General features: G+C 34.7%; 2 protein-coding genes and 1 non-coding gene across 3 annotated transcripts; 1 reads left to right on the top strand and 2 right to left on the bottom strand.

The window, feature by feature from the left end:
* The first annotated feature begins 1,056 nt into the window (after positions 1-1,056).
* On the top strand, positions 1,057-3,203 carry LOC139845206 (uncharacterized). Its single transcript, XM_071835448.1, has 2 exons — positions 1,057-1,344; positions 1,862-3,203. The coding sequence occupies exon 2, from the start codon at positions 1,864-1,866 to the stop codon at positions 2,995-2,997; it is 1,134 nt and encodes a 377-aa protein (XP_071691549.1). The 5' UTR covers positions 1,057-1,344; positions 1,862-1,863; the 3' UTR covers positions 2,998-3,203.
* Positions 3,204-6,532: 3,329 nt separating this feature from the next.
* On the bottom strand, positions 6,533-6,605 carry TRNAR-ACG (transfer RNA arginine (anticodon ACG)). The gene has a single exon. It is a non-coding gene; the product is annotated as a tRNA-Arg (tRNA).
* Positions 6,606-11,828: 5,223 nt separating this feature from the next.
* On the bottom strand, positions 11,829-12,881 carry LOC139845205 (dehydrodolichyl diphosphate synthase CPT3-like). Its single transcript, XM_071835447.1, has 2 exons — positions 12,456-12,881; positions 11,829-12,194 (listed from the first exon to the last, which is right to left on the bottom strand). The coding sequence occupies exons 1-2, from the start codon at positions 12,879-12,881 to the stop codon at positions 11,829-11,831; spliced, it is 792 nt and encodes a 263-aa protein (XP_071691548.1).
* Between the last annotated feature and the right edge of the window lie 1,552 nt (positions 12,882-14,433).

Raw genomic sequence — 14,433 nt, 5'->3', positions numbered from 1 at the left:
GGTGTTACCGAGAGGGACTTGTGTGATTTGTTAATTAGCCAATGACTGTTCTTTGCTGATTCGAGGAAATGTAGAACGTGAGGTTGATGAGCCATTGGTACCACTCGATGGTCGTTTTCTTTGCTCTTTTGGATATCCAAGAATAAGCTTGCGTTTGGATTTCGGATAATAATGTGTCGGTGCACCATTCTTTCTTGTGGAATACTTTTAGGTTTCGGTGTTTCCATATGAAGTGAAGAGATACCCATTTGATGGCTTGCCATATAGCCGATCTGTTTTGAGTAATTGCGAGTGGTTGGTTGTTTGTGGTGATGTCGGTGATATTAGAAAGTGTGTTGGTTGGGAAATTTAACCAATGGAGAAGTCGGGACCAAAGGTTTGCGGTTTTCGGACAAAAAAAAAAAGGATGTGTTCAATTGATTCAACTTGTGAATTACATAATGGGCAAGGGAGTGTGTTGAGATCGATGTTGCGTTTGTCTAGTTCGACACGTGTGGAAATTCTACCACGTTTAACTCTCCAAGTGAAGATGTTAACTTTTTGTGGTATTAGTTTGTTGCGGGGTGTTTCCATGTTATAGGTTGCCATTTTTTAAGTTATCGAAAATGTGTGAAGTGTTTTCGTTGTAAATGTACCAGTTTGGTCTAGGGTGAATTTCCAAGAGTCGGGTTTGATAAAGACTTCATAATAATTGTTCTATTTTGAGTTTAGTTTTGAAGTCTTTATTTTCAACTCACTTTAAAATATTTTTGTTTGTGGTACATATCATTTGATAAAGATCAAACCAATGAAAACATGTTCAAAACTCAATATCATATATTATATTATTATTATACAAACAACAATAAGTCAAACATATACCTAATTAAAGAATAAACAAAACGAGACAAAAGTGGATTGTATATGTACACATACAAACTAATTGAAAAATATGGATTGTATATGTGTAGTTTTGCCATCTTTTAAGTACTCAAAAATTGTAAGAAGAAAAAAAATGGTAAGCAAAGCACTTATATAAAGATGATGAATGATATTATGATATGTGATTGTAAAACGCAAAACTAGAAAAAGGTACGGAGTAGTAATCTCCCTCTTCACACAAATTAGCCTCCATTTTTGCCAGTTCAGCTCCAGCTTTCCTGCCCCTTCCCCACACCAAAATCACCATTTTCATCCACACAATCAACACCACCATCATCATCAATAACATTCAACTATCAATCATCACTTTCATTTTCCACTTCAAAACAACATTACACAACTTCCTTTATTAATTTCAACAAATATGCCTCTTTCCTATCTCTAGGGTTTTTGTCGATCAATTGGAATTGAAGACACTTGCAGGTAATTTTGCTTTTTCTATTTGATCGCCAGCTGTTATTATGCTTTTCGATGTTTACTGAATTTTTAATTTACCTGATTCAATTTATTGAATAATTTTATTTTATGTTTCAGTACTGAGATTTTAGTGTTTTAAGTTGGATATATATAACTGAAATTAATAATGCCTGAGGATTTGGTAACTTCTATATTATTGAATATTCTTAGTACATTTTAATATGTATGCTGTGATTATTGATTAAATAGAAGCATAACTTACAACTGCAAAAATAAAAAATGTAAAACAAAAATCGACGTGTGTTTGTCAAACTTTGTTTCTGCTACCTGGTACCTGCAATCGCATATTCGGAATAAGTATTTTAGTTAATGCAGATACATATATACACAGTGATGCACATGATATTGTAGTTGATGATGATGGATGTCACTGGTGCAGCATTGTTGATCTAACTCAAATTATAAATTTCGTGCATATAACTTTTTGTCTTCCCCTGATGTCTATTTCAACATTGCTTGACAGGCATGAGGCGTTCTAGACACAACAATGCTTTACAAGTTTACGATGAATGGCCTATCAGGAAGACCCTTACGCTTTCGGACGTTGACATTACTCACCCCTTCCTCACTCTACCTCGTCAGCCAGTTGAGACTTACATCCTTGTGCATCTAACACAGCTTGAACGTGATCATTTGCTTAACAGAGATCAAGTGGCCATAAACGCTCAAGATGATGACACTGGTGATGTTTATGTAATGAAGCTAAAATGGCGTGGGAGTTATTATAACCTTATTGGTAAATGGGGAAGAATCGTTCGTAGCAAGGGACTCGATGTTGGAAAAGAGATTAAAATGCGCTGGTTTAACGGATGCTTACATTTCTCAGTTCCACAACACGTTCTTTCTGTTCCACCTCTGCAGATTATTCCCTCGCCCGTATTGCACCATGACCCGTGGCCCATTAGAAAAGTTTTGACACTATCTGATGTGGACACGAATCATCCTTTCCTACCTTTAGCAAGAAAATTAGTTGAAGATCATATTCTTGTCCATTGGACCCCACAACAACGTGAGCTTCTGAGAAACGAAGAACAAGTGAATTTGAATGCACGAGACGTCGATACATCGGAAATATACGTGATGAAGCTGAGGTGGCGGGGTAACTATTATAATCTAATAGGAAAATGGGGAAATATTGTAAGGAGTAAAGGACTAGGAGTTGGTAAAGAGATCAAGATTCGATGGGCGAACGGGTGTTTACATTTTTCTGTTCCGTACGAGCATACAGTTGTGCCTACAACAATCCCGGTTATACAACATAACATTGATGAATGGCCGATTAAAAAGGTGCTGACATCATCTGACGTGGATACTAATCATCCTTTTCTTACGTTACCGGGAAAATCAATTGAAGATCATATTCTTTTATATTGGGCATCACAGGCACGCGAGCAATTAAGAAATGAACTTCAGGTACATGTAAATGCTCGAGATTATGATACGGGGGATCTGTTTTTAATGAAGTTGAAGTGTCGAGGGAGTTATTACAATTTGATTGGAAAATGGGGACAAATAATTAGAGGGAAGGGACTGCAAGTTGGACAGGAAATTAGGGTTCGTTGGGATAACGGCTACTTAGTTTTTTCAGTTCCTCAATGATCGCAATACAGATGGTTCATATGTAGAAGTTGACAGTGAAGGCTTTTGTTTTGTAATCTGGAAATGTGTCTTTACGTTACAAGATTATTGCTTTTTACATGGGATTCTAGGAATTATATTCTTCAAAGGTTTTTTTTTTTTTTTTTTTTTTTTGTAAAAATGGTTGCCTACTGTTATAGTGTTATGTTTTCAAATGCTTAATACCCAGAAGGTTGAAAGTTCTATAATGCTGTTGCTAATAGAAATACTAGTGTAGTTATGCACTTATGCTGGTTGATATGAGTTACTTTGATGTGATCTTTTTTATACAGTTAAATGGTCACTTTTTTATGCGATATTGCTGTTCAACATTATGAGCAGAATCTGTAACTTTTATTATAATTTAGTTAGATTAGTTTTTTTAAAATCTGACTTCAATACATGGTAGAATTTCAATTTCAAGTAACCAAATAAGCATATACAGTATTACCATCCATAATAGTCCTCGAACTTTCTTAAATCACACATTAGTATGTGGAGGTTAACCAGTCAAACATGTCGAAGTTGCAGATAATGTGTTTGTGTCTTTGACCATGTTGACCTTTTGTGGCCTGTTTCGGAAAGGTTTTATGGGTGAAAACAGAGTTGGTAAACTGAAAGTAGAAAGTGGTTAAAAGTTGCTAACCATTTTGATGCAGAAACAAAGATTTTGAAAGGAAAGATCGCATTACTTGAAACAAGTAATGCAGATTTACGACAGCAACTTCAAGAACATCAACTCAACTCTGAACTCTTAACTAAACAAGCAATAGATGCTCAGTTCGAGAAAGATAGGCTGTTACTCAAAATTGAGTCTGCCCGCAATGGTAAATCATGGGATGAGATGGACAGGGACTCAAATGAGGGCACCGACTTGTTGAAAACGTATGTATCTAAGATTCAAGAATTAGAAGGAGAACTGATGCAAATGCGAAGATTGAATACTTCAAAACGTAGTGACCTAATTGATTTCATGGATTTGGATGAGAATATTCTTCGCACAAAAAGTGGGTTGTTCTCAGATTCTGATTCTAAATCCGCTGAAGTTGTTGGTAACTCAGAAGTTGAAGAGAAGGAGCTAGAACATTGTTCTTTGCAAGAGAAACTTGATAGTGAGCTAAAAGAATTGGACAAAAGGCTGGAACAAAAGGAGGCTGAAATGAAGCGGTTTGCGGGTGGTGATACCTCTGTTCTGAAGCAACATTATGAGAAGAAAGTTCAAGACTTGGAACAAGAGAAGAGAACGTTGCAGAAAGAGATTGAACAACTTAGGTGCAATCTTGCAAAAATATCCTCCACTTCTGATGACAGTACTCAAAAGTTGAAGGAAAATTATATTCAGAAGTTGAATTTTGATATTATTAATCTGATCACTATCGTGAATAAAAGAAGCCAGTGAGCTTTCTTTTGTAATTCGTATTTTTAATCATTATTTCTGTTTGGCCACGATTTTTTACATTACATTTGATGTAATTAACCCAAAGATAAACTATTTGTGGGTTTCACTTGTTTAGAATGAGGCTAAGCCCTTCTGCTCAAGTTCTCTCTTATTTATGCCTGTTTGTAGGAAGTTATATTTGTGGTGGTTGTGTATGTGGGTGGTTTGATAATTGCTAATTTAGCAACTTACTTGCGCGTGGTGGTTCGTGTTGGTGATTTGTGTCACCAATATGATTTAAGTGTAATGGGATTAATTTGTTAACCAATATAATCTTGATAAATATCGAACAAGTTCGGGAAAGTGTGGAGTGCACACTTGTTTGAACTTATCTTGATTATGACGGGGGTTCGGGGGCAGCGCCCCCGATAGCGGGTCCAAGAGGTGGCAACCCCTGGCGGGGTCCAAGGGGCAGAGCCCCTGGCTGGGGTTAACATTGCTTTATTAAAAATGTGTTAAAATTCTTTTTTGACCCGGTTTGACCCAAAATAAAAAGCCCGGTTTTGAACCTCTTTTTAGCAGTTATTGAAACTGCCATTCGGCAGTTATAGAAGGAACTGCTATTCGACAGTTATAAACCCCGTTTTTGGTTATTTAATATCTGGTACGTTTTCAAATTCACACACACAAAAACACAGATTCATTGTTCAAAATTCTGAGTTTTATCCGATTGAAGATTTCGATAGTACCATCGAAATACTTTGATCTGAAAGTGATTACACGACTCTCAGAAATCCGATTTCGAAACTCATATTTACAACAGTTCGATTGACTTGAAGTTGCGGGATTCATTTCCGAGTCACCGGAGGTGGTGGTAACTATGACGGTGGTTTCATTTTCATGTCCTGTTTGTTGTTTATTTGGGGCTTTTCTTCAATAACTTTTGTATAATGATTATTCTTTTTCTTCTCAATGTTAATGGTACAGTCTTGTTGTAGACTTTTATTTTCAAAATCTGTGTTAACATAGTTACAAACTTACAAGTTGTTAAGTTTTAAATGAACCAGTTCTATTAGGATCATCTGAATAAGGAAGGGTTTAGACTTTAGATACTTGGATGCATTTAAGATTTTCAAGTCTTGTTGTCTTGGAACAGATAACTTACGTATTACAATTCAAACCATAACTGACAAAATATTTTTCATGCAAAAAAACGTAATAAATAAACCATTCCAAAAAATTACTCCGTAATTAATTTAATCAGACAAATCAAAATTAATATAATTAAACTTATTTAGGTTCCTTTTTATTATCAAAATTAAAATTGAAGAACGACTCTGCTGGTTTGACCCAAAATAAAAAGCCCGGTTTTGAACCTCTTTTTAGCAGTTATTGAAACTGCCATTCGGCAGTTATAGAAGGAACTGCTATTCGACAGTTATAAACCCCGTTTTTGGTTATTTAATATCTGGTACGTTTTCAAATTCACACACACAAAAACACAGATTCATTGTTCAAAATTCTGAGTTTTATCCGATTGAAGATTTCGATAGTACCATCGAAATACTTTGATCTGAAAGTGATTACACGACTCTCAGAAATCCGATTTCGAAACTCATATTTACAACAGTTCGATTGACTTGAAGTTGCGGGATTCATTTCCGAGTCACCGGAGGTGGTGGTAACTATGACGGTGGTTTCATTTTCATGTCCTGTTTGTTGTTTATTTGGGGCTTTTCTTCAATAACTTTTGTATAATGATTATTCTTTTTCTTCTCAATGTTAATGGTACAGTCTTGTTGTAGACTTTTATTTTCAAAATCTGTGTTAACATAGTTACAAACTTACAAGTTGTTAAGTTTTAAATGAACCAGTTCTATTAGGATCATCTGAATAAGGAAGGGTTTAGACTTTAGATACTTGGATGCATTTAAGATTTTCAAGTCTTGTTGTCTTGGAACAGATAACTTACGTATTACAATTCAAACCATAACTGACAAAATATTTTTCATGCAAAAAAACGTAATAAATAAACCATTCCAAAAAATTACTCCGTAATTAATTTAATCAGACAAATCAAAATTAATATAATTAAACTTATTTAGGTTCCTTTTTATTATCAAAATTAAAATTGAAGAACGACTCTGCTGGGGATCGAACCCAGAATCTCTGGTTTCGTAGACCAGCGCCTTATCCATTGGGCCACAGAGTCAACTTTGTGATTAGTCATTTTGTATGATATATATCCAAATAATATCTTAAGAGATACGTCGAATTTTTAAATAATGGGACAATATAAAGAAGTTTGTTAAGTATCCATTGATTGTTGCGTCTAGATATTTGTTTGTAAAATAATTGGTATTGTTATTGTCTGACCACACATTTTTAGAAAACTATTTAAAATAAATATACTAAAAACATTACATAATCAGATACTAGAGTTTTCTTATATTGCGCATACTGGAACTGCGGAAGTCTGAAATTTTTTAAATTGTGATTACAACTTAGTACATACTACCAAAGAAACCATCAAAGTATAAAATCATGTTTAAGATTCTTAAGATGTTCGTTTATCCCTTCAGTCATATCCAGCTCTGAAATACACGTTTACATACTATTAAAAAGTCAAAAGCTTAGTGAGTTCATGAGTTAACCATAAATAATATTCACATACTGTTAAAAAAAATTATCCACATTAGAACATAAAAGAACTTAACTGTTATAATATGCGCCATTTACGTATAACTCTAATGTGTATAAAACTTTTACAGGCTATTGATCAAAACGCACATTTTTCGAACACACTATAACGATTTGCCATAAAAAAACAAAAAACCAAAATGCTTTCGCAAGTCACAAGGGATCTTGCGAGCCTTGGGAATGCGTGATGTCCGGTCATTATCGAGAAACTTTAGGCCGTGATCGAAAAAATTTTGGTCGCAAGGTCACCTTGCGACCAAGCCTAAATCACCTTGCGACTTTGCACTTGGGTCTAAATCATGCACTCGCATAGGGGACATTGCGAATAGCAAGTGATCCTTATGAATTGAATTTGCGAAATGGGGTCAGGTTTATCAAATCGTAATAAGTTTCTTGCAAATTTTGAAATGTTTTCGTTTATTTTGACTTTTAAACGCACTTTGACCGCTCATAACTTCCTATAGACCATTATAATTTGTGATCCGTTTAATTTTACACCATTACCGGCAAAAAATAAACGAATCTTCCCAATCAATTTGAACTACATTACACAACTCGAAAATCACACATTTGTACATAAATCGCAACTCGCAAAATGGAGTCGATTTTTGAATATAAATTGGGACGTCAGTTTTAATATAAACGTAAAGATCTTTATAGAATACACATTTCTAAAAAATGGTGCCTAAATGTGAGCCACTGATCAAAAAGATATCGCGATCTGAAAAGTTTCAATCATGCTCGAACATACCCAGTCACATGGTCGCAGGAGCACCTTGTGACCCAGCGTTCACAAGGTCGCAAGCCCAAGTCGCATGGGCACTTTGACTTGTGAGGACATTTTGGCTTTTTTGTTTTTATTAGGGCAGATCGTTATAGTGCATTCGAAAAATGAGCAGTTGCGAAAAAAACATTCTGCTCTATTATACCCTATACAAATGCATTTACACTTGAACCGTAACATAAGTCATTCATGAATTGTATACAAATTATCTTTCAATCTTTCATTTCTTTCGTTTCAAATTAAAAGGAACTATTTTAACCTGTCTTTCATTTACTCCCATTTCATTTCTTATACTTTATGAAAACAAAATGTTAAGTTCGTTTCTTTGTAAAAAATTGCTTATGTCTCTTCGCATGAAGGGTGTTTAGAAACACATCGGGGCTGGATAAGCAGCATGGTGTAATGATGTGCATATGCGGTATGTGTGACGATCGCTCCAAATCCATATGGACGAACACGTCATTCATTGATTCCATTGCGAGGTATTTGACCTCTATATGATACGTTTTGTAAACATTGCATTCTTTTGAAAAGGCATACCATAAATGAATATTTAATTCCAAGGTTTTCGACATCTGATGATTTCTACATATAGACAACCACCGTAAATAATAGTTTACAATAATACTTCCGTTGACAATGCAGTCAAAATAGATACATGATGATGGTTTGATGAATGCAAGTTTCTTGTATATAGCATGTATGACTCCAAGCACATAACTTGTATCACGTATGAGCAAACAGCGGAAGACTTCTAGAAACCTGAGAATAAACATGCTTCAAGTGTCAACACAAAGGTTGGTGAGTTCATAGTTTTAATATTACACATAATCCGTATATCAATGTGGATTACAAAAGTTCAGTTGTTTTATTCAAAACGTTTATCATTATGTTTTAAATAAAAGGTGAATCACAAGATTTCAGTTGTTTCATCCGAAACGTTTATCAATCGGTTCTACAAAATTGAGCACCCTGGTAACTAAACTTAACGTATATATAATTTGTACCCTTTGTATAATCATCTTAATAATACACGCAAACCAACGTGTACGCTTCTCAAATAGCATACGTCCGTTAAAAGGCTAGTGCTCTAGCTCGGACGGGGATATCAAGCCCTATGGATCCATATACTACTACTCGCGCCCACCAGTTCTTATAACTGGCAGTTAACAGTTACCAAAGGTAAGGGATTTTCGGTTCAAACTCAGTGTAGAATTTAGTATGTACTTGTATCCATTGCATTTAAAATAAAGTGCATGTATTCTCAGTCCAAAAATATATATTGCAAAAGCAATTAAAAAGGGATCAATGAAACTCACACATATAAATCTAGTATTTTCAGTATTTATAAATAGTCGCATGTATTCTCAGCCCAAAAATATATTGAGTAAAAGGGATCATATGAAACTCACGCATATAAATCTAGTATTTTCAGTATTTATAAATAGTCGCATGTATTCTCAGCCCAAAAATATATTGAGTAAAAGGGATCATATGAAACTCACTGTTTAATATTGATATACAATATTGCAGGAAAGCACGTAGACGCATCGGAGATGATAAACACGAGGTTTGATTCACAAAAAAAATACCCCCGAACATTACCCATAACCTCCTTGGCAATAACCCATAATTTCCTTAGCTCTAGCTTGCTCGAAAACTCATTTTGAAAATTACTTGGACAGCACTCCGTCGTAATATTTGTTGTACATTATTATTTTTGTTTTGGCTCCTAGCTTGTCGACATAATATAAAATAAATATAAATATATAAATAATTAATATAATTATTTATATATTATATTTTATTCTTGTGCATAGTAGACTAGATATTTTTGGTCCGTTGCGTCGGGCGTTTCTTCTTGACTCGGGTCCCGGTTCCGGATTTTCAGACGTCCTTGCGTACTATTTTATATCGTGTACTTTGCGTTCCGCAACTTGTACTCTTGTCATTTTTAGACGTTCTTCATCAATAATTTGAACCTTTTTAATTGTATCTTGTACATTTGAGCATTTTGGACCTTTCCGTCTTCAATTCTTCGTTTTCGCCTTTTGTCTTCGCACTTATTAAATATAAACGAATATTACTTGAATATGGAACAATTACAACTAAAATCCTGTCTTTCTTGGGGGATAATGCTATGAAATATATGTTCCTTTTTAGCCTTATCAATAGCCTTAAATTATCCCTTAATTATATCACTCAAAGTGTATCTTAAACTTTCGAGTGTTTTGGTCATTTACTTCTATAAATCATCGTCTCGCTATTTGTTAAAATACATTTTTATAATAGCGTTTTACTGTAGCAAAGTTACTGTAGCAAAGTCAAATTTTACTGTAGCAATTCACTGTAGCAAATAGTGATTTTCGAAAACACTGTAGCATTTTGAGTAATGTGGCAATTTGAAAACACTGTAACAAATTAGTGTTTAACTGGTTCATCTTAAACGCTTTAGTTAACTTATCTAAATATCAATTGAATCAATAAACGAATGTTACTATCGTTTATTATATATATGTATATATCTTTTTAATATACATAAATCAGTTTTTAAATACACATTGGAAGTTATTTATAAATAAATTTTAATAATAAATATTTCAACTTATCATATACATTCAAATAGATATTTAAACCAATAAGTTTAATGTACGGTATCAAACAATTAATACATTGTTACCTTTTCATGTTATAGTATATATGTATCTATTTACATATAATTGTTCGCGAATCGTCGAAAACAACCGAAGGGTATTTAAATATATAAAAGTAATTCAAAAATTTTGAGATTCAGTTTTACAGACTTTGCTTATCGTGTCGGAAATGTTAATCATACAAAGATTAAGTTTAAATTTAGTCGAAATTTCTGGGTCATCACAGTATGCCCCTTCGGTGGCGGCGCATCAACACATCAGCAAAGCTTCTTCAGAACAGTTTGAGTGATCATGCAGAAAGAGTTCAATTATTGCAACGTATGGTGTCAAATCTTGTTACAGAATCAGGCAAATCAAAAGACCGGCTTGATATTGCGATGGAGCATGTGTCTGTTTTATTATCACAGGTTAGAATGCACCCCGTTCCTTCTTCCCGGTATGAAAGAAATGATTGTTTTACATAGGAATTTGTAGAAATAATAAAAAGAATTAATGCGAGGTCATGTGCGAAGTTCTTGTTTTTTTGGTATAGATTATGATTTATGAAGAACTTCTGAGACATGGTTGTTTGATGCTAATGCATCTGTTTTTTTAGGGTTTTTCAGTGTGTCACGTTTGTGACCATCTTTTGTTCCACAACCTCTTTTTTAAAGAAAAGAAATACATAAATTAAATAAAAGTAGATCAGAAGATCTAATAAAATTACAAGTGATGCAAACAATATCCAAACCATTGTGACACATAACCCCCCGTTTGTGCACGTCCCAAGCCAAGCTAAACACCTGAATATTGAGCGTCTTGAAACAATTGATGGTGAAAACAAAATGCATTATGATGAATCAAGAATCAAGTCCCGAGCACCAAGTTCCAAAATCACTCCAAACGTCTAACCCACCGGATGTCTAAACACAAAAAATTGGCAAACTTCACGTACAAACTAGCATGTGAGCCAAGAAAGCGACCTAGCAATCTCAACACATTCGAGTGTTGGGGTGCTTGAAGCCATTGATCCAGACCATCGGGGTAAGAACGCAACACACCCCTGTGTTTATCCAGAGTGGTTGACTTGTAATTGAAGTTATTGTCTGCTAACGAATAAGAAGCTCTGAAGTCAATGACGAAAAAATGGTATGTTTGATAAGGGGTTAAGAAAAAGCTATTGCTTAACCTTGGGCCATTTTGACATATGAGTGTTTTTTCCGGTCTTATGAATAAAACACCTTAAAGTCAACTGGACACAACAAAAAGTTAACATAAAGAAAAATATACAATTGAATCCTACAGTTCCAACTATACTTCATGCCTGCTTCTGTTTGTTTAAATAATAGAAATGTTTTTGAAAATCAAGAACTGCACAAACAAGGTGCATGAAACCGATCTCTGGCCATAAAACCGATGGTGAATACAACAAACACTTACCGCTCTGCCACAGAAGAAAATTACTCAAACGCGTCTCCCCTGACGTACGAATTATAATATCAGGGTCAGGTGCACCCCCCATATACATACGCCTCTCGATATCCGACACACTAATTTTAACCGATCCATCATTCAAGTTGTCTTCACAAGATTCTCGAACACCGTGTAAAATCTCATCGATCGAAGTATACGCAACACAGATCAACAACACGGACTTTAGCGTTTTTGGTAGTGGCATCCATGGCTCTCTGTACCCAAGGCCGATGTGGGATGATTTACTCAACACGCCCCCTCACACGAGGCGCAGTTAACTGCGGGCGCGGTCCCAACATCAATGACCGGGTGTGGTCCCAACATCAATAACCGTAGCTCTGATACCATGTGAAATAATAGACTTGAGCCCAATTCAACCCCAAAAGTTAACTCAAGGGGATGAGGAACCCAAGCTATTATAAGTGCCACAATATTTTTACCCAAGGCCGATGTGGGATGATTTACTCAACACTCTCTCTGCTGCTAACCTCACAGATTCGCTTAAAAGCGTAAGGTTTCCTATAAACCGAACCCTAGTTCCGTATTGCCTGATTATGATCTCTTCTTTTATCAACCTTTCAATCTTTTCCACCATTAAATCCATTAAAGATTCGACTTCTTCAGGGTTCCGTTTAAAGTTGTCTATACTAAAGGCGTAAACAGTCACATATTTCACCCCTAACTCATAGCAGTACCTAAGCATTGACATTAACGCTGAAAACCCAACTCGATACCCTGCCCCGTTAATCATGTTGTGTTTCTGGGAGTATCTTCGATTCCCATCCATTATAAAAGCAATGTGATTCGGTATGACTGATACCGAAAGGATGTTAAAAATACATTTTCTTATAAAACCACCCACAAATTCGGACACCCGAGTTACATGTTTAACATCCATACCAAACTTTTGAGATGTTAATCAAACCTGCTAGTTATGATTACAACAATGATTTAGTTAAAATCATCAACAAAAGCAGCACAAACTACGCTGCAATATAAGACTATTACAAGAATCAAACTTCAGAACTAAACAATGAATTCCATATAAGGGGAACATTTTAGGGTTAGATGTCAAGCTCCATTAAAGTTGCGTTAGTACAGTTAATACAGAATGATTAGATCACAGTGGCAGTAAAACCAGCAAATTTTAAAATCTTTATTTCATATACAAGTAAACTCAAGATTAAATGATTAATCATGACTTAATGGGATTACGACAAGAAAAGGTTGAAATTTTTTAGGTTAAAATATGATATTGTTGGATGGTGACTCAATTTTATTTTGAGTTGTCAACTTGTTACCTAACAAAGTTTATGGGCACATGGCTGAATTACATTCAACAATTCAACAAATGGATGCCAACAAAGTCAAATAAAGGAGAAAGCTAAAGTAATACAATATTGCTTTGAAGACTTCATTTAAAACATGTCTTTAGACAATTGAAGTCAGGCCATGTATGTATTCACACATGCAATCTACGGATATATCTCAACTATAAATGGCAGTGCATGAAACCTCATTTGGATATCCCATGCAAAGTGAAAGAGTTTCATAATAACTCTTGTACTTGTAAGAAAAATAGAGAAAAGAGTGGTATAGAATTGTTAGTCAAAATTCTATACGAGTGAGTTACGAGGGAAGTGTAATAATCTAGTGAGTGGTCCAAATACTTTGTTAGTATTTTCGGAGCCTAGATTGAGTGATACTGATAATGCCAAAAATGAACACATATTTTATAGCATTATTCCTCAGGAAAGACAAGATTTTAGTTGCAATTGTTCAAATTACAAGCGATATTCGTTTAAATATTAAAAAGAGAAGATAAAAGGCAAATTCGACAAATTGAAGACAAAAAGGTCCAAAGAGCTAAAAAGTACAAGATACAATTAAAAAGGTTCAAAATATTGATGAGGAACGTCTCAAAATGACAAGAGTACAAGTTACAAGACGCAAAGTACGCGATTTAAAATAATACGCGAGGACGTCCGAAAATCCGGAACCGGGGCCTGAGCCTAGAAGAAACGCCCGACGCAACGGACTAAAAATATCTACTCAACTATGCATATAAATATAATATAATATATAAATAATTATTAAAATTATTTATATATTTATATTATTTATTTATTATGTCGGCAAGCAATCAGATAAAAGAATGTGAGCTGTCATCACCAGCCATGCGACTCGCATGGCAGGAAGGGTAAGCCCATGCGAGTCGCATGGCTTACTTTTCCAGGCCACCTTCTATATAAAGCAAGTTCGTGATTCAGTTTGATGTACACCATAAAATCTATCTCCCTCTATCTCAAACATATGATATAAATAAATATTTTTAATTTTAATTTTAATTCTAATAATAAGGGTATGTTAGCGAATGTTGTAAGGGTGTAAGTCGAAATTCTGTCCGTGTAACGCTACGCTATTTTTAATCATTGTAAGTTATGTTCAAC

Source organism: Rutidosis leptorrhynchoides, chromosome 4, assembly GCF_046630445.1.
Source record: "Rutidosis leptorrhynchoides isolate AG116_Rl617_1_P2 chromosome 4, CSIRO_AGI_Rlap_v1, whole genome shotgun sequence".
NCBI lineage: Eukaryota > Viridiplantae > Streptophyta > Magnoliopsida > Asterales > Asteraceae > Rutidosis > Rutidosis leptorrhynchoides.
The sequence above is the reverse complement of the archived record's forward strand: the minus strand, read 5'-3'. Positions and strand labels throughout refer to the sequence as shown.